Source organism: Cotesia glomerata, linkage group LG1 (assembly GCF_020080835.1).
Source record: "Cotesia glomerata isolate CgM1 linkage group LG1, MPM_Cglom_v2.3, whole genome shotgun sequence".
Lineage (NCBI taxonomy): Eukaryota > Metazoa > Arthropoda > Insecta > Hymenoptera > Braconidae > Cotesia > Cotesia glomerata.
In genome coordinates, this window is record NC_058158.1 from 28,193,736 (window position 1) to 28,219,773 (window position 26,038).

General features: G+C 33.0%; 1 protein-coding gene and 1 long non-coding RNA gene across 2 annotated transcripts in view; one reads left to right on the top strand and one right to left on the bottom strand.

The window, feature by feature from the left end:
- On the top strand, positions 1-23,831 carry LOC123275229. The gene is made up of 3 exons (XR_006511651.1): positions 1-102; positions 19,268-19,270; positions 23,817-23,831. It is a non-coding gene; the product is annotated as an uncharacterized LOC123275229 (long non-coding RNA).
- LOC123275225 (protein turtle homolog B-like) overlaps positions 1-26,038 on the bottom strand; it is a 333,309-nt gene that overhangs the window by 9,246 nt on the left and 298,025 nt on the right. Inside the window, exons 11-13 of the mRNA XM_044743196.1 lie at positions 23,933-24,289; positions 12,257-12,541; positions 343-582 (exon numbers count right to left, since the gene is read on the bottom strand). Of these exons, the coding sequence (XP_044599131.1) occupies positions 343-582; positions 12,257-12,541; positions 23,933-24,289 (882 nt within the window). The remainder of the gene's footprint in view (positions 1-342; positions 583-12,256; positions 12,542-23,932; positions 24,290-26,038) is intronic.

Here is a 26,038-nt window from a genome sequence, read left to right on the forward strand (position 1 = left end):
AACGGATTAGATCTGGCCATATATAAACAGATCTGGCCAGATCTTTAAATTGTCTCTATCTGACGAGATCTGGCCAGATATAATCAGATCTGACCAGATCTGGTAAGAGACAAAAAATAATTAGTTGTGTTTATAAGTTGGACAAAATTTTATTGGTTGAAACTAATATTACCTTTACTATCTAATTTTTTGCCGAATAATTTTGACAAAATTTTATACATCAACAAGGGAGTTGATTTTGCAGAAATTTCCGTTGAGAGTAGCGCTGATCACATGGTTTTATGTTCCGAGTATGTAAGGATATGATATGCAAGAAAAGGTACAATAAAATCAGAAAATTACCTGACAAATGGTTACTTAAAACAGTAGTAGGTATGATGTCAGGATTGCCATCTTCTTCTTCACCCTTTCCAGTGAATGAAGAAATAGTCGGTTGTTGAGATTGTTTTGGCTTAGTCGGCGTCGCGGCATGTCTTCTCCACAATGCCATCAGTACACCCATGACAATGAGTCCCAATCCTGTTGCCGTCCCACCCAAGCCAATTAAAATGGGCGACATATCTACTGACGACGTTGAATCACCTTAAAAAATAAACAATTAAATTGACGGGCGTACAATATGAACTTATTTTATGAAAAAGAAGAAATTTCCAATTTAAAATTGGCACGTAAAATAGGAGATATCATTTTTAAATAATTTAACAATATTATTGTACCAATTAGTATGGTAATTAATCAGCATAAAGTATGACCACAGCATAATAAAATTGAATCAAGCAATTAAATTATTTACATAAATGTCTATTAAAACAGTTAAATTAGCATTTTACTCAATTAATTAATATATCATAAGAAGAAATAAACAAATATATATATATAAACTTGTTCAAAATATATGGTTGTATCTGTAGCATGCTGGCTAATGCTGAGAAGAAACATTTCCGGTTATTTGAACGTACATACACTAGATGCTTCCGTATTGCAGAAAGGCACTTTGCATGAGGGGTGATGTTTTACTCAGAGCAAGAAGAGAGAAAACAGAATGCATAATAATAGCTCATAAATTTGGCGTGGTTCGCTTTCTAGTTTGCGGTACAGTAGAAGTGGGCTGGCCACCGGCTGAACTGCAGACTATGTTACAGCCTCAAAATTGGTTTCTATATATATATATATATATATATATATATATATATATATATATATATATATATATATATATATATATATATATATATATCTATATATATATATATATATCTGTATATATATATATATATATATATATCTATATATATATATATATATATATCTATATATATATATAACTATCTCTATCTCTTCCTCTATCTATACACCACGTGCTATTGGTATATATATAATATACACATATATTTACATAAAACTTAACATGTTTATTTTATATATTAATTGTTTTCTCTCTCTCTCTCTCTCTTCCTCTCGGGCAGATAATAACAGTGTCCCAACGATCACTGTATCAACAGAGATGACCCGATTTCCGGTTTAAGTCTTCGAGTGTCTCTTAGTACCCACACCTTAATTTGCATCTTTATTATAATTTTATTTATATATTTAGGAGGAGAAATGGAGTAGCTAAGCGAAAAATAAAACAAATTAAAAGTTGTCACTGACGATAACTTTTTTTATGCGCTCGAAATGAGTTGCTCTAGGAATAAGAAAACTTTTTTTATAAAATCAATAAAAATAAATTGATTGTCAATGTCGAAAGTTTCAAATAATATTTTTTAGAAAACAATTTTTTTGTAAGTATAATTTCAGATTACTTATACAAATTTTATTTGGTTTTTTCTTGGAAAGTAAAAAGTTAAAAAATTTTGGAAAATTCAACAATACACGACTCATAATGCTCATTTGATGGTAAAAAAAAAGTAGATCACGGGGTACTCTATAAATTTTCACGTTATGATTTGCACAAAAATTACAATTGTAATTGAATTTGATTGCCAATTGCGATATGAAAACCTTCTGGAGCTAAACGAGATTATAAAAAAAAAAAAATGAATTAAATGAAGAATTTTTTTTCAAATAACTGAATTGTTAAATTCTAAATTATTTTCGATTGATTGAAAATAAAACTTTTTTATTTTCATTTTTTTATAAATTGTTTACATTTTCACACAAACGATTTTGTTTCCGTGACTTCACAAAAGTGTAATGATGAAAATAGTTGCAGAAATGGAACAAACAAAATGTATCGATCGTGGAGCACTCTCTTATGCTTTGCAATATTAGTCGTGCAATTCATGGAATCTATGAAATAATTGTAGTCGGCCAAAAGAGTAAATTTAAACTATATCATTATGAATCGAAAAGATTTAATGCTTCGCGGTTGCATTATTTGAAAATTTTCACAATTACAAATGTTATTGACACTTTATTTTTGCAGTCTACTGCTTGTCATTAAGTCTTAGTGGTTATTTTGAACCATAGATAAATATAAAACTGCGCAAAATTTATAAAGTTTTTATAAAAAACTACTCATAATGGCTATACTATTAAATTATTCCCTAGGAAAAATTTTCTATATTTGTATACAGCCTGATGTATTCTGATGTGAAAATAATTTAGACAAGACATCGAATTATATATTGTCATATCAAAAGTTATATATGCATGTATCAAGCCATATATGTCCTGATATTAAACAATTTCCACACGGAAAAAAAAATTTTGCTAAAGGAACTCTATAGTAGTTAGTTAGTTGTAAAAAGTTACAGTAGGTTAACGTATTCTTATGGTAACAATACCGTTTGGCTCCTGCAACTCTACATCGTTGAGCTCTGAGAGCTAAACGTTATTTACCTCTCACAACTCTACAGGATCGTTCTGAGACTATAACAGATCTAATTTAATCTGCATATTACTAGAAATTTGAATAGCGCGCTACGCGCGTGCCTAAATTTTAACCAATAATGAATCGTGGCCCGTTTTTTGCGAGTTTCGACCTTTGCCTAACTTCAAGACTTTCATGTATTTTAATTTAAAGGATTACGCGGGAAAAAAAGTTTAGGTATGATCAGATCAAGTTAGATCAAATCAGATCAAGCTTGATGAATATATGTAATCATAAAAGTGATATGGATAGATCTAATTAGATCTGCTCTGATCAGAGCAGATCTTTTTAGCTACGACTTTTTATACTTTATGTTCCAATAAATAGCTCTTACAAATGCACTAACTTTGATCACGTTTTTTTTTTATTTAATACAAATTATAACCGGATGTTATTATTTCAATAGAAACTTTGAGTATTTTTCTTTACAATCACGTGCATGAAACCTGGTATTAAGTGTTTATTTATTTGTAATTAATTATCAAAATTTTTGAAGATCAAGAATTTTCAATTTTAAAAAATTTATAACTCAGAAACTATCAACTTACGGCAAATTTTATAAAAGTAATTTTCATCTTAAAATTGCCTAAAATATTGAAAAAAAAAATATCCGATCTCAAAAAAAATTATTTCTCAAATAATTGTTTAAACAAATGGCTATAAACAATAGATGGCCCAGATTTCGCAAAAATGACTGTGATATTCGGTTTCAGCGGGTTAAAATACATAAAGTAAGCATATTTTGTACACCGACCTCAAAATTTTACGAAAAGATAATACAGCGCCTACACTATTATCTGAAGAGTAAATCAGTAAGTTACTTCTAGTAGCTGAATGGTACGCTCTGGGACTGACATGCAGGAGGACCCAGGTTCGAATCCCCAACATCACAAATTTTTTTCAACGATAATTCGACTTCAAATCACGGAAAATTGATATAAAATACAAAATTTCTAATTCGCAAGTAGAAATAAAATAAATTTTACTATTATTTTTATTTTATAAACTTTTTTATAAATTGATTCTGTTTCAAACGAACCAGATCTGAACAGATCAGATTTGATCTAATCAGATCAAATTTGATCTGGACCGATCTGGCCAAAATGCAGATTTGCTCAGATCTGATGAATCAGTCAAAGCAGATCTAAACTTTTTTTCCCGGCTCAACAGTCATCAGACGAGAATCTAATATAAAACCCAAATATTTACTCTGGTCCGGTATTAACTTTGATTTGTCCATATTAATAATAAAACCAAGACGAACTAAAAGATCAACTGTTGCATTAAGGTTTTCCTGGCATTCTTGAAAGGAACTTCCTAAACATAAAAAATCGTCAAGATATACCACCGAAGGAAACCCTTTCAAACGGAGAAAACCCACTACTGATTTTAAAAACTTCGTGAAAACTTGTGGACTTGAACATAATCCAAAAGGTAAACAAATAAATTCATAAATTTTACCTTCAAAAATAAATCTCAAAAATTTTCGATGACCTGCCCACACAGGAATTAAAAAATAAGCATCCTTTAGATCGACAGTTCCCATAAAACATCCTAATTCTAATAGATTGCAAGCAGATCGAAGGTCTTCGAGCTTAAAATGTTCTGTTTGAATAAAAAAATTCAAGCCTTTTAAATTTAAAATAAACATCTGTTGACCGTCAGACTTTGGAACAAGGAAAAAAGGTGAAAGAAATTGATCAGCAACTGGTTCCGCCTTAACAATTGCCCCAATCATCAGCAATCTCTCCAACTCCATCTGAATATGCAAAGATTCTTGTTTCGACCAAGTTCTGTCTAAAGGAGATTGAACTTGAGAAGGAGTAGAAATAAATGGTATTTTATACCCTCTGACACATTGAATGATGAACTTATCATTCGTAATTGTCTTCCAAACTTTCCAAAAATGACTCAGACGACCAGCGTGCTCACTTACATTATCATTATCTACCGACGAGCTTGAGTGCGATGACGGTTGTATTGGTACTGACTCGACTTCGGGTAAGTTGACTGCTTCGATTGATTCGATTGATTCTTGGAAGTCAGTGGCTTCTTCGGAAAAACATTCTTGTAGCTCGCCTGAGACCCCGACTTCACTTGACTCGACGAGCTCCGGTAGTTTAAAGACTGCTGTGGGAAAGTCTTTTTGGGTGCTGGAGGTTTCATTTTCTCATCGACCTTACCCATAGCTTTGACTTCCTTAACCTTGTCCACTAATTTATCTCCAAATAATAAATAATTGTCAGTAACACGCTTCTCTAGTGTGGAAGCCCACTGTTTCGAAAGAGTCGGTAAAATACAAGCTTTTCTTGCCACTGTCTGAGAACGATGAATTTCAACCAATAATTTTGAAGCCGCCTTTTCAGGAACATTTGAGGGAGCAAGAGATTCAATAACGGAAGAAAGCGCCGATAACGCCGAACCAACAAGTTTTTGAGTCCAGCAAAAATAATTGTCTCTCTTCACAGCAGATTCCTTTAAGCTTCCACTCACTTCCTCATTTAGGATTGGTGGATCCAAAGATAATTTTCCCGCTCAGGGAAACTTTTTTAGCAATTCTTCCTTATCTTCTTTACGCAACCCTTCTGTCATATACTTTTTCCAATGCTTTGTTATACGTGAGTGTAAAACCAACTATGGTTCCTCAGCAGAAGGTTCCTCACCCATGATCTAAGCACACTTTCATCAAGAGCCCAAGGAGTATCCTCTGATTCCTTAAGCTTAACCTCTGATTGAACTGAGCCAGCTTCTTTTGTTGATGAATCAGAAACAGTAGGAGTCGACGTCTGACTAGAATCCTTAACTTCCGTCAAAACCTTATCGGTAACTTGACTTGAATCTTTAGAAACACCATCCCCAGGAGGAATTTCAACAGTCTCAGGATTTTCAGAAATATTTGAAATGTTAAACATTGACATATCTTTTTATACGATTGTCTTTTTCTTTTTTTTTTTTTAACCTTCCAGGTTAATTTAATTTATTTTAAAAATAGACTATTTTATCTCTCAGATAAAACAGAAATAAAAAATTGTAGAAAGAAACACAATTGAATGAGAAGAAAAATACATACCTCACGGGCTTGTATGCATCTTGTACTTAAAAATTTATTAAAGTCTCTCGGACATCTTTAATGAATGAATGTTTCTATAACTTCAATATACCTTTAGTTAACGAGTCATTTTGGTTAACCTCTTCCAGCTCCGAATCCTCTCTATCAGACCTTTCAGGTATCAACGCTTCTTTGAGCATTGACAGACTCGCAAAAATTTCCTCCATCTTATCTTAAACTTTCTTCAATCTTTTCGAAGTCCTTTCACTCGATCTTTCACGACTAACTGACCTCTTCTTCTTATGTCCCATAATGAATTAATTTAAATAAAAAACACGAAATAACGAAATACAATAACGCCCTACGTGTGGTTTTTTTGACACAAAAACAATGGATAAGATATTAATAAGAGAGAGCGTACAGATGAGTAAGTTCAGGTAGCTTATATAAAAAAAAAAAAAAAAGTGAAGCTCTATATATGTGGTATTTGATATGAAAGTAGTGGAACTACCTGTGTAATCTCGAAGTGCGAGACATGAAGAATAATAAATAAATGCGGCAAAACGAATTTATATTGCCAACAATAATTGTATGTGACAAATAAGAATAGTACGGGAGAAGGGGGTCAATTGAACCAAAAAAAGTTTAGTAATTTTTTACTATTCGAATTAAAACTAAATAATAATTTTTTTTTTCTTGGAATGATAGTTTATTAAGTCTAATATCATTATCAATACATAAATTAGTTAATAAACAACGTGAATTTTTAAAAATTATTAATTTATCCAAACGCGTCAAATGGTTCAATTGACCCCCGCTCGGGGGGCAATTCAACCACTGCTCGGGGTCAATTGAACCAATGACATTTATAACTCAAACCCGAACTTTTAAAAAATAACATATTAATTGTTACTTTCTAATATTACTGTTGCACATTTTTAATACACATATATTATATTTAATAAATTAAAAATCAATTTAAAAATAGTTTTCATTGCAAATTAAGTTTATCAAATTGTTAGGTTATTTCCTTGAGTATTTTTCACGTCGAGTCAAGATGCGCGCGCATGTCCCATGCTTCTCCGTATGGTTCAATCGTCCCCGAGACTGCTGGTTCAATTGACCCCGTATAATTTTAAAACAATTAATAGTAAATAATAAATAAATAAACCATTCTATCACTATAAACAAAGTTGAGGATTATAAAATATAAGTATATACAACTACTACAATTTAAACTTTATCAATTAATTCAAAAATTGAAATATTATTAAACAATTTGTCACCAGCCGAAAAAAAAGTTTGCATGTCTAAAAATAAGAAAATCTCAATTTTTCAAAATTTATTAATCGCAATGATTTCAAATTTTGATCATATCCGAGTTTAACATATTAGAATCTAATTCTAAGAGCATGAAGCGTTTTTTCAATTTTTTCGAACGAAATTCAATTTGACAAAAAAAAACCTATTTCCTTAAATAAAAAATTAGTAAAGCGGTTCACCCTAAAGGCCATCCCTGCAACTTCCCGCTAATTCCATACCTGGGTGCTTAAAATTGTACTTATGACATTTTTGAGATTTTTGAGCTCAAAATATAATTTATATGATATTTTGAGCTCGCTGAGTTCAAAGAGATAATATTTCTATGCATTTGAGCTCTCCCAGCTCAAAAGTCTGATAGAAGTTTCATAGAACACTATCTTTGGAATTTTCAAACCGCAATAACTTTTGACTGGAGCAACCGATTTTTACGCAGTTGGCATCATTCGACGCAGTTTTATCATTCTCATAAGTTATTCTCAGGTTTGAATTGATCGAACCAAAAATTTCAGAGTAATTTCGAAAAAACACTTTTTTCGGTTTTCTTTCGTTCACGATATCTCTCGAACGAATTAACCAATTTCGACCAGCTTGGTGGCAATCGACGTGGTTTTTTATTGTCTAAAGCTGATTAGTTTTTGGAATCGATCGGTGGAGCCGTTTAAAAGTTATCCAAAAAAACCACATTTGAAAAAATTTTTTTTCTTAGTTTTTTTAAGATTTCTCAAAATCTACTGATCTGAATCGGTCCAAATCATACTCAAAATCTAAGTTTGGCCAAGCCCTTTCAAATGGCACCAACCGCGATAAAATCGAATCAGCCGTTCAAAAGTTATAAGCGGTTCACATACTTTCACACACACACACACACACACACACACACACACACACACACACACACACACACACACACACACACACACACACACACACACACACACACACACACACACAGTGACAACCTCGCAGGAGTAGTCAGGGAAGCTTCCTATGACCTTTAAACGTCGAGATCTTATGAAAACTCGATTTTTGCAAAACGGGGTGAAAACAATAACTTCCCGATTTTTGAAAATCTTCGATTTTCTTAGCGGGAAGTTAATAAACTGGAAACTTAATTGTCCTCATATATTTTTAATAATATGGATGAGTAACAAAATAATTTTGTTTGTCATTTTAGAAGGTTATAAAATATGTCAGCGCACTCCACTACTGCGCAACGTAGAGCGCTCCCAACTGTACCGTTTGGCTCTGAGAACAATCCCGTAGAGCTCTGAGAGCTCAACAACATTGAGTTATCAGAACTAAATAACATTTTGTTACTGTAACTCTACAACGAATAGTAAACTGTGTATAGTTGTGGTAACTCTACAGTTAGGTTACTCGAACGAAATTTTTTTTTCCGTGCATATAAGGAAATATCAGAATATATATAATCATTTTAAAAAATTATATATGCGCATATGAGGTCATATCATAAAGTTTTTTACCGACTATTAAAAGGCGACTAATTAAAAAAATGAATGAGTAATTTTTTCTGGCCACAATTAATCACAGCAATGTCGAAGTGAATGTTTTTTAGAAACTTGTTATTCGACTTGAAATTAGTTGAATAAATTAATTGGAATATTTTGAGTAAATAATGGAGTGAATTATGAACTGTTTTGATAAATTGTTTTACAACTTCGATTCAAAATTTAATAACCAAGCGTGATGCATTTACTCACGGAGTACATTTCCATCTAAATCATTTAGGTACGTTACTTTAACAACATATGCTTCTTACTATCAATATAAACAACAAATAGCTATTCCTTCTCATTACCACAGTTTGTATGTTTTATTACTACAGTTTTCATTGAAACACATTGTGACCTACCACATGAACGCTATACGTGTAGCTATTTTATCGAGTGACTCGTGGTTTCATCGCGGTCTATCGTACTGCTATCAGAATCCCCTGGATATAACAATAATACTATTAACGTTGGACGCTGATGGCAGAACATTGCGTTCAAACGCGTTGGTACTATTACTAGTCGTCGTTCCTCGTAAACTCATTCTTGTTAAGCTGAACGTCACTCACTTATTATTATGCATTAAGCACATTAATCGATGGATGTAATTAGTAATGAGTAATGAAAATTTTATTGATAGTATAACAGTATAATGTATAATACGAATTACAAATTTAAAAGCGAAATATTAATGTTTAGATTCGCAAATTTTCTGAAGCTACTAGCATGCTAACGCTTATTCAACAATTCAAAACTCAGGCTATAAGTATTTTACGTATTCGATTCGACTCAATTTATTGGACATGTTGTATTTTTAAAAATTTAATAATTTCACGAAATGCAATTTTATAAATATCTAAGTATAGACTTGTCGATAAAATGCCGTAAAAATGTTAAGTACATTAAGAGATAACATTTCTTAAAAAAAAAAAAAAAAAAAAAAAAAAAAAAAGTGTGTGTACTTATGTACGCACGTTAGAAGTTATACTTCTTTGACGTAACAAAATAAAAATCTTTCTAAATATTTTACCTATCGCGTTATCCTACGTTTGTAGAAAAAACGACACTAATAATAGAAAAAAAAGTATTTAATACATTGAAAGTTTTATTATAACGCATTGTCTAGTTAAATAAAGTTTATTTAAATATCATAAAAAAATTATTTCTACGTAATTAAAAAAATCTGGAAATCGGTTGACCGTGCAGGCCAACCCTAGAACTTCCTGCTAAGTTTGCATTTCAAGCACCTTAAAATGTGTTTTTTGATTAATATTTGAGCTTTTGACATTTTGCGCTCAAAGCGCAGTTTTTCACATTTTGAGCTCCTCGAGCTCCAAATGTATTTATTAAACAACTGTAACTTTTGAATGTGTCGTTCGATTTTGTTTTTTGAAAAAGCTTTCGGTGCAGTTTTTAAAGCACAAAAAGAAAATGTACAAGTTTTTATTGATCGGTTAAAGAAACTAGAAAATATCTTAAAAAAATACCAAAAAAAAAAAGTTTTATGAATTTCTAAACTATAACTTTTAAATGCGTCGTTCAATTTTCATTTTAAAAAAAGCATTCGATGCAGTTTTTAAGCAAAAAAATGTATACATGGTTTCATTATGATTTTTTCGTACGCTTTAAGGTTATTTTTAAAAAACATAAAAATTCAAACTTTTCTTTTAATTTCTTCGAAATGGCTTGATGAATTAACTCTTAAATCTAATCAGATCTACGTTTTGATAGACCCTTTCGAATGACGTGTCGTAGAATTCAATCGGTTGATTCGTTTTTGAGAAACCGTACGACAAAAATTTATTCACACACACACACGGCCGGACACCTCGGCGGGAATAATCAAAATGGCTTCCTGGGACCTTAAAACGTGGACATCCGGTGAAAACTCGACTTTTAAAAATCGGACCGAAATCAATAACTTCCCATTATTAAAAATTTTCAATTTTCTTAGCGGGAAGTTAAAAATATATATTTATATGAAATATCGTGAATACAGTTGCCAGTTCTCACGCAAACATACGTAGATGTACTTATTTTTATTTTGTTAGTAACTTTTTTTAAAAAACTAAAATGTCGAGTAGCTAACTTCAGGGTGTCGGTTTTTCGTGACGGTGTGCGCGCGCATCATAAAAATTTACCCTCATTATTTTTGCCTAACGCGCCAAAAGAAATATAACTTCAAAAAAGAAAATGGGCATTGTTGTGACAAGAAATTAATTTATTGAAAATTTTCAAGAAATTAATTTCTTATTACAACATTGCTAATTTTTTTTAAAGGAATTTTTTTCTCAGTGTATTTTTAAATTTTTAAGAATGGGTATTTTATCGCGGGTAATTTGCTTGGTTTGTAAGTATTTTACCTTATAAAGCCAAGTAATAAGAACGGACCAAAAACAGTGAAGAAAAAAAATAGAGAGAGGAAAAACAAAAGCTTAAAATACATTTATAAAAATTTCTTGTCTGAAAAAATATAACTAAGAAATTTCCGCATTTAAAAAATTATGATTCAGGACAATTGAGCCTTAAAAAATTATCGTTGAGAAATTAACGCAAAAAATTATAGATAAGAAAAAATCTTGAATTAGAACATAATTTTTAAGAGTTCAATAATCATGAACCAAGCTGTAAAATTCTTGAACTAAGATACTGTTCTTGGTTTAGATAAATTTTACTTTATTCAAGAATTTTTCCGCTTGATTCAAGACGATTAAACTCTTAAAAGTTATGTTCTTGGTTCAAAATTTTTTCTCTTGAATCAAATTAACTTTTATAACAATGTATAAAACTGAATAATAGTTGATCAAATAAACATAAATGTCAAGCTTATTTTTAAACTTGTATTTTTGCAAATACACCACAGTGTATCAAACAAGTACTATACATATTACGATATTTGCTTACCAAGAAAATAAAAAAGTCAGTTTGTCAAAATTGTGAAGCTAGAAAATTCGCTTCTAACAACATCTATCTTTCACGTAAGTTGAATTTATTTAAAAAAAAAAAAAAATCAAATGACACAAAATCGTAGCAGATGGCATAAGCTTACAAAAAATATAGATTTGACATAAACCTAGTCAAGATAAAAAGTAACCCAACATCTGCGTTAACCAGTGATGAATTTAGTGTCCCTGTATATAGCCTTTATGTCGACGTACTCAATATTTTTCATGACGAGTTAGCTTTAAAATACACATACTTGTCGGTATAACTATTGATTTATTTTATTATCCTTCGTTAAACTGTTTAAAGAGATCAATGAAATACCACACTATTGTTACAAGTATATCAACAAAGTTGAAGCGATACTGAATTTTAAACAACGTAGTATCATTCAAAGAGTGCTAATCAATATAAATGGTTTGAATTAAAAGATTGGTAGATTTGTGTCATATCTACACTCGAAATATTCTTGAATATCGATCAATTTAAAAAGATAAAATGTCCAAATAGAGTATAATGTTATATCATGATTATAATTTCAATAAAATTGATAGTTACCAGTGAATTTGGCGACTCCTTTTAGGCCAATGTCGTCCATAATGACGGGATCGCTGGACCCTTTGATATTCACGGCGTATAGTGCAACAGTGGTCGGTTTATGAATTTCCAATACCCAGTGAGGACTCGTAGATTCCCATCTACGATCGTCGATTGCGGCAACAAATTTCTGTGGAAACCCTCCATCAAATCCTTCAATACATGAAATTCGGATCTTTGTATTGCTATTGTTATGTGCTGTGCAATTTTGGAGTGGATATGGCTTTCCTGCGTCCAAAGAAGATGCTACGAAAATTTAACGTATTATTATTTGAATACTTCAATACAAGAAAATTCGAGGTAGTATAAAGCCAAGCCGTTATCAAAAACCGTCAAATATTTTTGTTTTGTAGTTATTGATGTAAACACTGTAAAATATTTTGGTTTAAAAATGGACCTGAAGCCCTTTACACGGCCGTATAGTGTGAAATTACGGTGTAAAATTTTCTCGGTGTAAGTTTTCCATCCGTATAATTTCAACACGATATAATTTACTTCTTAATATATCTACTTTTTAATACCTAAAAACAAAATTTTGCGAATTTTTAAAATAGGAGAAGGGGGGGGGGACAAAATGGGCCCCTTAAGAAAAAAGTGTTGAAATCCTTAGTGTTTTTCTCTGGTTTTACTTTTTTTTAGTCCCTTGCCAAGTATTTGACCTCAATTTGCTACGTTCATTGAAAATAAAAAATTTAAAATGTGGGGCAAAATGGGCCACCTTCAGAAAATTTTTATAATATGAGTTTTTGAGCTTGATTTACTTTTTTTGGCCTTTTACTGAGTTTATGATATAAATTTTTTTGTATCCATCGAAATTAAAAATTAAGAAAAGTAGGGTAAAACGGGCCCCCCAAAAAACTCAATATTTTTCTTACTTGTTTTATGTTTTGAATCACTTTATTATGTATTCAGTATAAAAAATTAGGAAAACGGTTGACCCTAAAGGCCATCCTTGCAACTTCCAGCTCACTCCATACCTAAGCGCTCAATATTTTACGCCAAGATCATTAATAAATCAGATTAAAAATGTCAGAGTAATTTAAAAAGAACGCGTTTTTTGAATTATTTCGACAACGATATCTCTCAAACTAATCAACCAATTTCAATCGCGTTGACGGCGATCAATGCAGGTTTCCAAGTTTAAAAACCGATTAGTTTTCAGAATCGATTGGTGAAGCCAATTAAATTGTATTACAAAAAAACAATTTTTTAGAATTTTTTTGACAACGATATCTCACAAACGAACTAAACAATTTAAAAAAAATTAACGGCATTCTATGCAGTCTTTTTAGAACAACAAGATTATTTATCACTTACCGAACAATCAGACGTGAAATTTAAAAGTTATGGTAAAAAAATTCTTTTTTTTAATTTTAAAAATTAAATATCTCTCGAAACATTCAACCGATTTTGACGTTATTGACGGCAATCGACGTGGTTTATGAAGCTCTAAAAACCATATCATTGAATCAAAAACGATTCAGGAATAAATGTCGAAGTTATGTAAGAAAAACACTCTTTCTGACCATTCAAAGTGTCTGGGATTACATGTTTCAAGTAATTTATCTTGGAATCTGCATGTGTCGAAAATTGTGAGTAAAATAAACTCAGCGTTGTATAGCTTAAAGTTACGCAAAAATATTTATAGTACTGATATAAAGAGGTTGTTAGTTTCTGCAACTATTTTACCTTTAATAGACTATTGCTCTATAGTATTAACTGATGCTACGTATGATAATAATCGTAAGTTGCAAACTGCTATGAATTCTGCAATTCGTTTTATTTATAATTTAAAACGCGACGAACATATTTCACCATATAGACGAAACCTAGGTTGGCTATCAATTAAAAGTCGTCGAATCTACTATCTCTCTTGTTTCTTCTATAAATTGCTAGATACAAATTGTTGCGTAATTATCAAGTATTCGCGCCAGAACACTTGATAACTTCGCAATCTACTACACCAGAGGTGCTGCTACGGACGCGCCCTCTGATTCTCGGGATTTAGCTACGCGCCAATCCTTTTTTATTATTAGCCTCCACGTGCTCCAGCTCAATGATCCAATTGTGAAATCAATTAAGCTCAATCCACGCTCTGATTCAAGTCACAAGGCCAATCATGAACAATTAATCAGATTGGCAAGTCAGTTATTCATTAGAGTATTTATTGATCGAATTTATATTAAATTATAATCCGGTTGACATCATGCATATTCTAACCTCGTGCTGGCTTCTCCATGCCGAGTGTTATTTTCCACCTTTAGAAATCCATCTACATTTTGCATTCATACAATAATTAATATTTATACTCTGCAATCACAAGGAATTAAATAATATTCATTAACATTCCATTGATCTAATGACTCATCAATTTAATAATCGATAATTAGTTAGTCATCCCTGGCTAAGGTGATATCATCACCAACCCAGCCAGGTATGCCCATAATCTCTAATTACTTTCAATTATCATACTTGTGATTGCAAAGTAGTCAGTTCACGTTCAGACTTCACTCTGTTCATAACTCGGTTCATCACTCGGTTCATAACTCGGTTCATCACTCGGTTCATCACTCGGTTCATAACTCGGTTCATCGTTCGGTTCATTTATCGTTCAACAGCATTGTCGCGTCATCAAATAATACTGTGGTATTACTGAATTAATTAGAATCAAGTGATCTAAACAATTATTAATAATAATCTATATTTGTGTATTAATAAACTCGATATCATCGCTCGTACCAATTATTGTCGCGTCATTAATAATTTTATTGTGATAAAATAATAACTCAACAAATTCATAAAATTAATTTACTCTGAGCTCGTCATCTGAATCTTGTTACAATTGATTTATTCACGCTCTTACTAATTTTATTAATATTTGTGTATGGTGCCAACATATTGATAACTCATTTGCAAATTATAATTACACTATTTTATATGCTTTACTAATAACTATTCATATTAATTAATTACATATTTAAAATAAATCACAAAGTTAATTCCACACTAGTTAATAAGAATCAAACGTGTTCAATAAGTTATCTGTGATATTTTATAGAATAAATGATAAAACCACGAATGAGTGTCTAACTTCTTTCAACACCCAGATCCGGCATAAATAAATAATTAATGATAAAATAAAATTTACATTATGGTCCCTCGAGCCGGATCGGGTGTTGAAATCGCGTAAAATCTTCACAGACTCTAAATTCATCGCGCTATGTGTTCAAGTTTTAATTCAACAACTAATTAACTCAGATTCACTCACGTATGGAAATCAACGGCAATCGTCTACAATCAATTCCAATCCACTCAGGAAATCGAAGGATGTCGGATCTGCATGAGAATCTAGAGGCGATACTTCAAGAGGACATGTCTCGTGACTTACCCGAGACGACAATCATCGCCGATGGCTTTCTCCAACCGTCATCCTCACCTGAACGCACCCACACAACTCAAGCTGATGATATGGATCAAGGATACATCAGTGACTCCAGTGACATTTCATTCATTAGCTCACAATCATCTCAGGACTTACCCAGAAAGAGCATGTCCTGGTATCTTGCTCGCATATTCGAGTTCGAGCTCAAGGTCATGAGTCAGATCACTGGACTCAAAACGCTGCAAGGTCATGAGAATCTTTCAGCCACATTCACGGAATCTGATGGATTTGACTTCATCCATTCACGCCTTGCTCTCCTGGAGGACGAATGGCATCGGTTCACCTCCACTAATGATAGTTTCACTCAATTTTGCACTGTGGACGTCCTGACAAGCTCATACGTCCAAGATAACATTTATGATCAAGCCTACACAGCATATATTGATGCAAAACTCAACCTAACCACGCTTATCAACAAAATCAATATTTCATCAGATACTTTCAAGATCAACACGCAGCTCAACTCGCAACATTCAGTAATCAATCTTCCATCACTTAATATCAAGCCATTTTCTGGAGACTATGGACTATGGCCCGAGTTCAAGAAGACATTCATGTCTTTAGTAATCAACAACGTTGGATTAGCACCAGTGCAAAGGCTCCATTATCTGCAGACCAGCCTGACTGGTTCAGCTGCGTCAATCATAGCACATTTTCCAATGTGTAACTCTCAATTCATACACGCTTGGAATAAATTGCTAGCAAAGTATGATAATCATCGATTATTCATTAGTGCTCACTTGGACAGGCTACTAAATATTCCTAAAATCAGCTATAATTCGACTGCTCAACTTCAACAGTTCATTGATTCGACAGGTATACGCAAAACGCTTGGTACACCACCCTGCGCTTCTCAACAGAGTAACCAACATTCAAACAGCTTTCCAAGTTCCTGGCTGATCGCTCACGATCACAAGAACGGTTCAACACTTCATCTCACAACACTGGATCAAATCACAACCACATTCACCGCATCAACTCGTCAAAGCAAGATGTTGCTAGCTCCAGCACATTGGTGGACAGTCAACATCCATCAAGACACTTAATTAATGATGACAAACCATTACGCAAGGCAACAGCAAATCAGTATCCGTGTGAGTTATGCAAGGCTTCTCACTTCATTGTGCACTGTCCTCAATTTAATAAGTTCACATCAACTCAACGAGCTCTGGTTGTCATCAACAAAGGACTGTGTCCAAATTGCCTTGGACGTCATATTCTACAATCGTGCAAAACAGCACTCAGGTGCAAGGTCTGCCACCTAAAACATCACACCATGATTCACCATGGACTTGTCCATGTGCAGTCAACCAATCAACCAACGTCAGCTCAGGATTAACCACGATCAATGTCAAGGCTGATTGATCGCTTAACCAGTACTCACCTCTACTAGCTAAATCATCAGGATCAACGTGCTGAAAATCATCGCTCAAATACTGAAGTCGTTAGACAGTCATCACGAATCAGATAAGTACTCTTCCAATTACACTGGTGTAATTTCGTGCTCTAATTTCGTTTCATTTCAGAATTTCTGACCAAGGAAGCATTTCTGAAATACTGAGGCAATATACATCATCATAATCTCCAGCGATTCATCTGTAACGTGATGCATCCATTCATCCTACGCTCAAGCTTGACCTCATTGATACGTCAAGTTTTACCTGGTCACTAGACACCTGATTCACTTATGGCGGGCGGATTGCTGCCTAATTACATCTGCAATCACTTTCTCGGAATCACTTCACCTCTACGCATCGACTATCAGTGCTTTAGTCTAGATGCATTCAACTACATCGCAGCAGTTAAGCAATACTCTCAGTGAGAGTAAATTTACACACAATAAATTCGGATCAACCACTCAGTCAGGATGTCGATCATGATAACAACCAGCACATTGATTCTTGATCCAGCTCCAGTTAATCTCTTCACCGAGCATTCATCAATGGAAATCCTATAACATATCAGAAAGTTTTACATTCAAGATCCACTTGGGCATTTTATTCATACTCGACTCAGGATCACGGTGCAGGACCACGATTCAACACTCCTCTAGGACAATCCAAGGACCACGGTCTTGGAACAAGACTCATAGAGATCTAGCCTCAACTAGCACCACCAAGATGGATCTACACACTCGTCCACGTACTCGCGAAATCGAATTCCAATCCCTGGAATTAACACGGAGGAACACGACGGCTTCTGTGCATCAAAACGTCCAATCAAGATCACTCACCATGAAGTTACGCTGCTTCATGTACATCCAGTAATCTCATGACAGATTGAGACATAACGTGATGTCACTATTGAGTTGGCATACTCATATTCGCCAAGAGAATATTCAATCAGACCTGTTCACGTAATCAAGCCAACTAACTCAATGGACGTAATTTACACGTGGAGTTATCATACCTTGAAGTTGAAAATTCCTAATCAGAGCATTGTGTCAATCCAACATCATCTCCAGTGGCCAATGGAGATCAACATCTGGAAGGAATCACTCAACGGATAGTGTTACTCGTACTCATCGAGGCTTTCGTCGGCTCAACAGTCACTTGACTTTGTGGTGGTCTGGCCCACCAACTGCTCACTAACTCCTTGTCCTAGTAATGAACTCTTCAATGTAAATTGTACATCACATAAATTCACGGATGAAGACTACAAGTTGTCATCAATCACCTTCAAGACATTCATCAAGAATTCAGTGTACTCAACTCACTTAATCAATCTAATAATTATCTGATATCTCCAGCTCCTACCTCAACTGGATTCGTGACTCTCTGCATTTCTCTAAGTTATCATCGATCCACTTCTGACACCATGGACATTGATGAGACTACGAGATTGTCAGAACTTTACAAACAGTCCACAACAATTAATCCTGCAAGCATATCAACGAATCCCAGGCTCCAATCAATCTTTCTGATACTCGTCAGCGTAATATTATTCGGTGAAATCATTACCGGCTCACCATCAGTTTTAATCAATTCAGGACAACACAACTCACCAGTAATTATTTCAACAACAGCACCAAGGCTGTGACATTCAATCAACTACAACGCAGTGCAATAGAGCTTGCTGGATCATTAATTCAAGCTTATCATTCACGACTCAGCTTCATGATTGAAGAATTTACAACCCTTTAACAGAATGAAGCAAGTCTCACGTCAGAAGTGTCCAAACGGTTACAAGCTACCTGTACTGTACTCGACAGCAACTGTGGATCAACATCAACGGCCTTACTGGTCTCAAATGACTCATTATGGAAGACCATAAATAATTTATTCAATTCAGCATTCCACTGGAATCAGCATTATCTTCAGCTCAGCCACAGTACACTTTACTGGCGTAAATCTAATTACATGATGCATTTAATCGTCCAGCAAGCCCTGTCAAATTGAAGGAAGGAAGCCAACGATAAATGTATCAACGCATCATCCCACACGCACACTCACAGGATTATATTTATGTTGGAGGAATTTACAACTCATTCAACACAAGTAAAGGTCATTTTGAATTCATGATTCAAGGAGGTCGTCACCAACGATCAACAACATCTATCTACGCTCGCTCCATGACATGTCCACATTGAGAGGACACTCAACGGCTCCCTTGGATCATCTCTCCTGGGCACGGACGTCTCAAGGTCGCCTCAAAGGCAAGCTATTCAGCAACGCGTCCAGCAGTTCTGGACACACTGGTTCACGAGCTGCATTCAACATGTCTCGTGACCTACCCGAGACAATCTTCAACGACATCTGGCACGGACCAAGTGGCATCATGCTCGCAACAATACATTGCTCATCTCACCAGCTCCACTTATTGATGACCAACTCCACCAGTTCACTGATCATTGGCAAAGTGATTGTATACCATCCTGGGAAGGATGACCTCACTCCAGTGGTGATAACTCCGACATCCACTAGTACCTCACTCACTCGACCAATCTACAAGCACGCACTCCTGCCACTTACTCCAGGACCAGATGCTTAGGATATCTCTAATCAACACATCTATCCAATGAATCATCAAGGACTCCAATCAGCAACTCCGTTCCTGATGGCGGGCGGAATGTTGCGTAATTATCAAGTATTCGCGCCAGAACACTTGGTAACTTCGCAATCTACTACACCAGAGGTGCTGCTACGGACGCGCCCTCTGATTCTCGGGATTCAGCTACGCGCCAATCCTTTTTTATTATTAGCCTCCACGTGCTCCAGCTCAATGATCCAATTGTGAAATCAATTAAGCTCAATCCACGCTCTGATTCAAGTCACAAGGCCAATCATCGACAATTATTCAGTTTGGCAACTCAGGTATTCATTAGAGTATTTATTGATCGAATTTATATTAAATTATAATCCGGTTGACATCATGCATATTCTAACCTCGTGCTGGCTTCTCCATGCCGAGTGTTATTTTCCACCTTTAGAAATCCATCTACATTTTGCATTCATACAATAATTAATATTTATACTCTGCAATCACAAGGAATTAAATAATATTCATTAACATTCCATTGATCTAATGACTCATCAATTTAATAATCGATAATTAGTTAGTCATCCCTGGCTAAGGTGATATCATCACCAACCCAGCCAGGTATGCCCATAATCTCTAATTACTTTCAATTATCATACTTGTGATTGCAAAGTAGTCAGTTCACGTTCAGACTTCACTCTGTTCATAACTCGGTTCATCACTCGGTTCATAACTCGGTTCATCACTCGGTTCATCACTCGGTTCATAACTCGGTTCATCGTTCGGTTCATTTATCGTTCAACAGCATTGTCGCGTCATCAAATAATACTGTGGTATTACTGAATTAATTAGAATCAAGTGATCTAAACAATTATTAATAATAATCTATATTTGTGTATTAATAAACTCGATATCATCGCTCGTACCAATTATTGTCGCGTCATTAATAATTTTATTGTGATAAAATAATAACTCAACAAATTCATAAAATTAATTTACTCTGAGCTCGTCATCTGAATCTTGTTACAATTGATTTATTCACGCTCTTACTAATTTTATTAATATTTGTGTATGGTGCCAACATATTGATAACTCATTTGCAAATTATAATTACACTATTTTATATGCTTTACTAATAACTATTCATATTAATTAATTACATATTTAAAATAAATCACAAAGTTAATTCCACACTAGTTAATAAGAATCAAACGTGTTCAATAAGTTATCTGTGATATTTTATAGAATAAATGATAAAACCACGAATGAGTGTCTAACTTCTTTCAACACCCAGATCCGGCATAAATAAATAATTAATGATAAAATAAAATTTACACAAATAAACCCTGTTACTTACGAGAATTGTTTACTGATATTACTGGAGTAAGGCGTGCCGATCGTTTAGCAGCAAAGAAAAATAATGTGAAATTCACAATGCCGAAATTTTTAACATCCTGTTTTGAATATTCATTTGTAGTTTCATCAATTCGACTATGGGAAGAGTTACCATCGGAAATTGTATATGCAAGCAGTATTGAAATTTTTAAAAATAAACTGTACGACTACTTATTTAATATAGATGTATGAGCTTTTACCTTTGGATTCATTGATGTATTTCTTAAATCTTAGTTTCATGTCTCTGAATATATTCTGTACAAAGTGTTTATAATATTTATAATATTAGGATTACTTGGTATTAATCTGTGAAATTGTAAGCTACTGTAAATTTTTAAATCTGAACTAACCATTATTGTAAATCACTCATTGTTGATCGATATCATAATCTATTCATATGTGTTTACTCTATCACACTTACCTATTGTACATTCAGTTAACTCAAACTCAAAATTATTCAATAAATAATTACTCTATAAATTTTTATACCAAACACTTAACTTAAGTTAGATTAAATAAATTACTGTATCAATTAAACTTGTAATTTAACTTTGTCATTTGGCAATTTGCCTTGGCATAAACCAATAAATCTAAATCTAAATCTAAATCTTTCCCAATATTTAGTTCACGATATCTCACGAACGAATCAACTGATTTTAATCGCGTTGACGGCGATCGACACAGTTTTTAAGCTTAAGAGCTGATTAGTTTTTGAATCGATTGATTCAATAGACTAAAAATTATTTCAAAAAAAACGATTTTTGAAAATTTTACTTTCGAGATTACTCAAAATCTACCGGCCTGAATTACCTTAAATAGTATAATATATCTAGAAGCAAAGAAACTCTTTCGATTGCTGCCAATCCTGTTCAAATCGGTCAAGCCATTCAAAATTTATGAGGGGTTTACATTTACACACACACACACACACACACACACACACACACACACACACACACACACACACACACACACACACCCACCATCGTAAAAATAGTCAGGGAAGCTTCTGTAGAATAAATAGTTTTTAACAAAAATATAGTAAATAATGCTGTTATTCAACTCGTGACCGAGTTCGTTCTTTTATATAACTTTTGATGATTTTTTTCTATAATACAAAAATTCTAGAACGCGTTTAACTGAAAAATATTCGATAGTTTTTAAAGTCTAATCAGCCCATTTACCTCCCAAACACTTTGAGAGTTGAAAATGTTGAGGGCCTATTTTGACCGGTTTGGTGGCGATCGACGTGGTTTTTCGATGTTGAGAGCTGATTCGTTTTTGGAATTGATCGGTCAAGCCGTTTGAAAGTTATTAAAAAAAAACCACATTTTAAAAAAATTTTTTTCGCAGTTTTTTTAAGATTTCTCAAAATCTATCGGTCCGAGTTGTATTCAAAATCTAAGTTTAGTCGAACCCTTTCGAATGGCACCAACCGCGATCAAATCCGTTAAGCCGTTCAAAAGTTATGAAAGGTTTACACACACACACACACACACACACGCACGTACATACAGACAGACATACAGACATCATCACGGAAATAGTCAGGGAAGCTTCCTAGCACCTCAAAACATCGAGATCGGATGAAAACTCGATTTTCGAAAAACGGGGTAAAAACAATAACTTCCCGATTTTTGAAAATTTTCAATTTTCTTAGCGGGAAGTTAAAAATGTGTATCATGAAATGTATCCTATAATTGGACACGGATAAAAAAATGAAAGTTGATTTAAAAGAAAAAATCTTGAACCAAACCTATCCTTATGAAGAGACTGAGCAGAAAAATTCTTAAATTTGAAACGATATTCTTGGCTTGGAGATTTTTTCTCTTGAATCAAGTAAATTTTTTTATAAGTGAATAAACTTAATTAACTGTACTAGAACAATGTCATTTTAACGGGTATATTTCTACCGATAAAAACTACCTCGCCGAAGGATAATATGTGAAAAACAGAAGAGTAATGAACCTCATAAAACAATGATAACATGATAGAGTAATTAAGATAAAAAAATACGTGACAATATTAACTTTTCACTAGCTATTGTATAATAAAAACTAAAAAAGCATATTATGTTTTACCCCCTTTGTAATTGCATATTAAGAAATAACATGAGGTTGATGGTGTTAATAAATTATGAGTCCAATTATACGGTGGACGATATCGCATGAATACCAGAGGTAGTTGTCCGTGAAAATACTGACACGTTTGGTATTGCTGTTGAATCTCGTGGTGTTGTGTCAAAATTAAATCCGTCAGCCGTTTTATTCTCAAACTACTTTTATTCTCCCACGTACTCACATATACCTAATAATTATTGTCCAAATACAAGTGCAATGCAACCATTTTTTTATTCTGAAGGACGTTATTTTTTAGTTCAGCGAAAAAGTCCTGACTGTGTGGTCTGCTTTTATGATAGAAATGTTCAACTGCAGTTTTTTATTTATAAAATATTTTTAATTTATTAGTATGAATAAAATTCATTAAAACTGAATTTTTTAAGGTTTCTCCAGAAAATAGAGATAATTTTATATTTTATTTATTTATTTATTCATTTTATATGCTTGTACATGCGGTTGACCGTGTCTCTTTGAGCTGTTTGATATTGGACAAGTAATTCGAGCTGATTCAGCTCGTGTTGTGAATACTAAATCAGCACACAAGCACATAGACGCCAAGGCACACACATAAAGTGAAAATGTAGAGAAATTTTAGTATTTATTTTGGAAAGTGAGTGCATGTGCATGAATTCGTTGCATTGCATATACATATAATTGCATTGTTATGTGTTTTATAGAGGCGAATGTAATTTAGTAACAAACCTGCAGGAATTACTGGGTAAAAACAGGGCTCTTTGGATTCCCCTATACTGTTACTAGCCCAGCATCCAATAGTTCCATAATCCATGTCAGTAACAGGAGTGTAGTTAAGTCGGCTGATAATGCTGTCGGTGGTAAATTTAACCGGTGAAATATCTCGTATCTCACTGCTGCTATTGAAAGTCCAACGAAAGGTGACTAAAGTTGGGTTAGCGTCGACCTCACACACCAGACTGATCATCTCATGCTTTAAAGCCCCATGTAGTTGTTCAGGCACGTTGAATGAGAATGGGGTTGACTTTCCAAAGGACTTTGATGACACTACGTCAAAGTTTACTACACGCTTGCATGTTGGCGCAACTAGTTGACAAATTAATAGGGTTTTTGTTATAACTCATGTGTTTCCATTTACCGTTTTACTATTATAAAAGTACAAATAATGTTTTTGATAAATTTTTATATTAATAGTGTACTCACACATCACGTCAAGTTGGATTACGTTTGAAGTCGAATCACCTTCATTGTTCGCTGATGAACAAACATAATCACCCGCTGAATTACGCGTGATACTTTGAAGCACCAAAGAATGATCCGTCAACAAAATTCCGCTTGTTATGTTGTGCTGTAATTTTTTATCCTGAAAAATAATATTATTTATGCACATATGTACCTTGAAAATGTATTATATGCATAGATCATGATCATAAATATATAGGAATGACTGATCAATTTCGGCAGCAGATTCCTCTGAAAGCTTTTTCACCGCGGTGCTATAGATTAAAAAATAATCGCATTCATGTCCATGATATTCTTTTTTTTCAGAGGCACAGAAATTTTTTTTTATGAATCATTTAGCCCAAAGGGATTTTAGGGATATTTTTGAACTCGAAATAAGCATTGTCAATAATTTCTGCTTCGCTTTTACGAGAATTATTTTTAATCAATAATAAATGATGGAAATATTTTTTTTATGGAACTGTCAGATGTGTATTGTTTTTTTTTTTTTTTTTTTTTTTTTTACTAATGAATGAATAAACACACAATGGAATATTTTGTTGGTCATTGATAATTCTCTTTCGTTTTAATATTTTATTTTATAACACAAAAGTTTATATCCTTTACAAGAATGCTCCTTTTATGAATATTAATGATGAGAACGCAAAATGTATTCTAACAATTATATACTCGATCGTCAAAATATTATTGTTGAAATTTTAATTGTTTTAATTTGCTTTCAACAAATCTAATAACTTTAAAATAGTCGAAAAATGACGTGCAATTAAAAAAAAAGTTGATGGTAAAAAAAAATTAATGTTCAATTTATTTCAACAAATTAAAAACAATAAAATCTCAATTAGAATGAAATAAAAATGGCGAGAAAATAAATGTAAACATTTACGCTTGTTTTTTAATATTCGTTATTCGATATTGATTTTTCAGTTAATCTATAAAAAACGTTTTGAATTTCATCAAACGAACAAAAAATAATTGTACTTCGCTTTCGACAATATAACTTGACATTGTAAAAAAAAAAATTTTTGCTCGATTTTTGGTAGTTTTCAAGAATTCAAAATCATTATATGTTATTATGGAAAACGGTTTTTAAATCAGAGAGAAATCTCACTTTGAATTCACTTTAGCTTTTAGAGTTAATATTAAACATCACTTTATATCATACGTATGGAGTTAACGTACAGTTTACACCAGAATAGAAGTTTGGACATGAATATTGATATTAAAACTAAAATCTACTTTACATTAACTCTTTCTACGTTATAATTTTTTTCTTAAAAATAAAATATGTAAAGAACAAGTGCGAGCAATTCAGTTATACGTAGAGGCATTGGATTTTTACAAAATATAAATCATGTGTTGTTTCATTGAGAATGGTAACATTTTAAGTAAAGTGCCCGCAAAAATATTTTCTAATATTTATAGTTCATAAATGGGAATGAAAAAATTATTGATAATAATTTTTCAATTTTTTATTTCTTCCATAAACGTGTACGTCAATTAATATTTCGTATTAACCAAAAAAAGGTTTAATAATTTAATAAACTAAAAACTCTTGTTAGATAAGCTTTTTAAGAGAGTGAAAATAATTCTTTT